At 35.1% G+C, this 1,751-nt stretch overlaps 1 protein-coding gene across 1 annotated transcript in view; it reads left to right on the forward strand.

Moving 5' to 3' along the window:
- The window catches only part of LOC108753759 (small conductance calcium-activated potassium channel protein), a 200,423-nt gene that overhangs the window by 146,076 nt on the left and 52,596 nt on the right, over positions 1–1,751 (forward strand). Inside the window, exon 5 of the mRNA XM_018495640.1 lies at positions 1,667–1,749. Coding sequence (XP_018351142.1) covers positions 1,667–1,749 — 83 coding nt within the window. The remainder of the gene's footprint in view (positions 1–1,666; positions 1,750–1,751) is intronic.

Consider the following 1,751-nt stretch of genomic DNA (forward strand, 5'->3'; position numbering starts at 1 on the left):
TGGGGCCAATAAAGGGTTTATGAAATCATCTTATATGTACAATTTTTAGCGTTTTTCGCACCTATATCTATATCGTTTTATGGAAAAGTTTTATAATAAAATGACTTCTATTCATCGACTTCAATCCTTAAAATAAAAACTTTAAAAATATGAATTTTAAAAATAATTATTTTTTGAAAATATTATATAGGTAGAGAGACAGTTTTATTATGAAACTTTTATACAATGCACACACATGGCTTTATATTTTGAATGATTTATAATCTGAATAATTTTCGAAATACAATGAAAAAAAAGCTAATAACTATTTCACATATAAGGAACTATTTAGGTAATCTATATGTGTGCAAAGTTTCAATAAAATCAGAATTTGGCATTTTGTGTAGTTTCTTTATAAGGCGACAAACCTTTCAATTTCTGAACGATAAAGGCGCGACTCAGCACATCTCTCATGCAAGAGGAACTCAGAAGGTAAAGGAACCGTTTGAAGAAAAGGGAAATCATATTGCAGTTCAAAAGAATTCTGTTTTGCGGTCACCTTTCTACATAATTCTATTGACTTCAATACACTCGATCCACCGTTTCGATTCACTTACACAACTCATATAACTCGCGTTCCGTTGCGTTCTTTCAAGCACAAGTTACGCTACTTTTCCTCTATCGAGGACGAATTTGACTGAATTTCTGAATCAAATTCAAAACCGAGATGGCAAAGAACGCGAAATCGGAGTAGATGTACACTCTGACAAAAAGTTACACATAGATCCAGATATTGGGATCGTTTAAGGAGATTCTCGCGTTACTTCCTAGTCAATAGACAGTTTATTCATAATAACATATTAAACAATTAAAATAATGGAATAAAAAGGTTACTAACAATATCTTATGCCATTATACGTAATTATTGTTGATTTTATATGTTACTAAATATTTTCAAAATGACAAAATAAAAGTTGTAAGATACTCATTTGATGTGTTCACGTATCGTTTGATATATATTCTAGCTTTTTTTATTGAAGAATATAAATCTCTTGTAAACTGTGTGTGTATGGTCAGTTTAAATAAAACTTTACGAGAACAAACGTACGTGTTTACTTTATAATTGTAACGATTTTTAAATTGCTGTTGTTCTTGCACGCAGTAGTGCCTCAAATTAAAAGAGAATGAAGTTATATCTTCAATGTAATGTGTAAAATTCTATAAATTTACAATTAAATATCGTCAATAAAAATGGTACGGTAAAAGTCAATGAAATGTTTTCTAGATATTATCGATATCATTAACTTTTGTATTACATGCACATTATAGACTTGTCTTATATTTCATCAAACGCGAGAACCGCCTTAACAATACCAGTGATAAATACAACTTTAGCGAGACTACGAGAAAAGACTTTTCTCATACGTCTCGTGGAGAGAAATTGAAAGTAGCTCTGCGACACTTCGCCATATCTGTCACTTCCGAGATAACAACCCTCTTCGTCTAAACCTGTGCATAACTTTTCCCTGTCAAAGAGTGCAATTACGCGAGATATAAAAGTGATTTACGCGGCCGCTTTTGCACGCTCTCCCACGCACAGCAATTAATGCACGACACGAGTATACACGCGCGTCACTGCACGGGCCTCTTCTCATCTTAATCGTGCTCCTGCTCGCCGCTGTTCCAGCTGCGGAAGCCAGTGTCGACTCTCTCGATCCCGGGGGCGATGAAGAACAGCGGCGGGGTGGCCGGCGGGGGCGGCGCGGGGGCGG

Source organism: Trachymyrmex septentrionalis, unplaced genomic scaffold (assembly GCF_001594115.1).
Source record: "Trachymyrmex septentrionalis isolate Tsep2-gDNA-1 unplaced genomic scaffold, Tsep1.0 scaffold114, whole genome shotgun sequence".
Classification (NCBI taxonomy): domain Eukaryota; kingdom Metazoa; phylum Arthropoda; class Insecta; order Hymenoptera; family Formicidae; genus Trachymyrmex; species Trachymyrmex septentrionalis.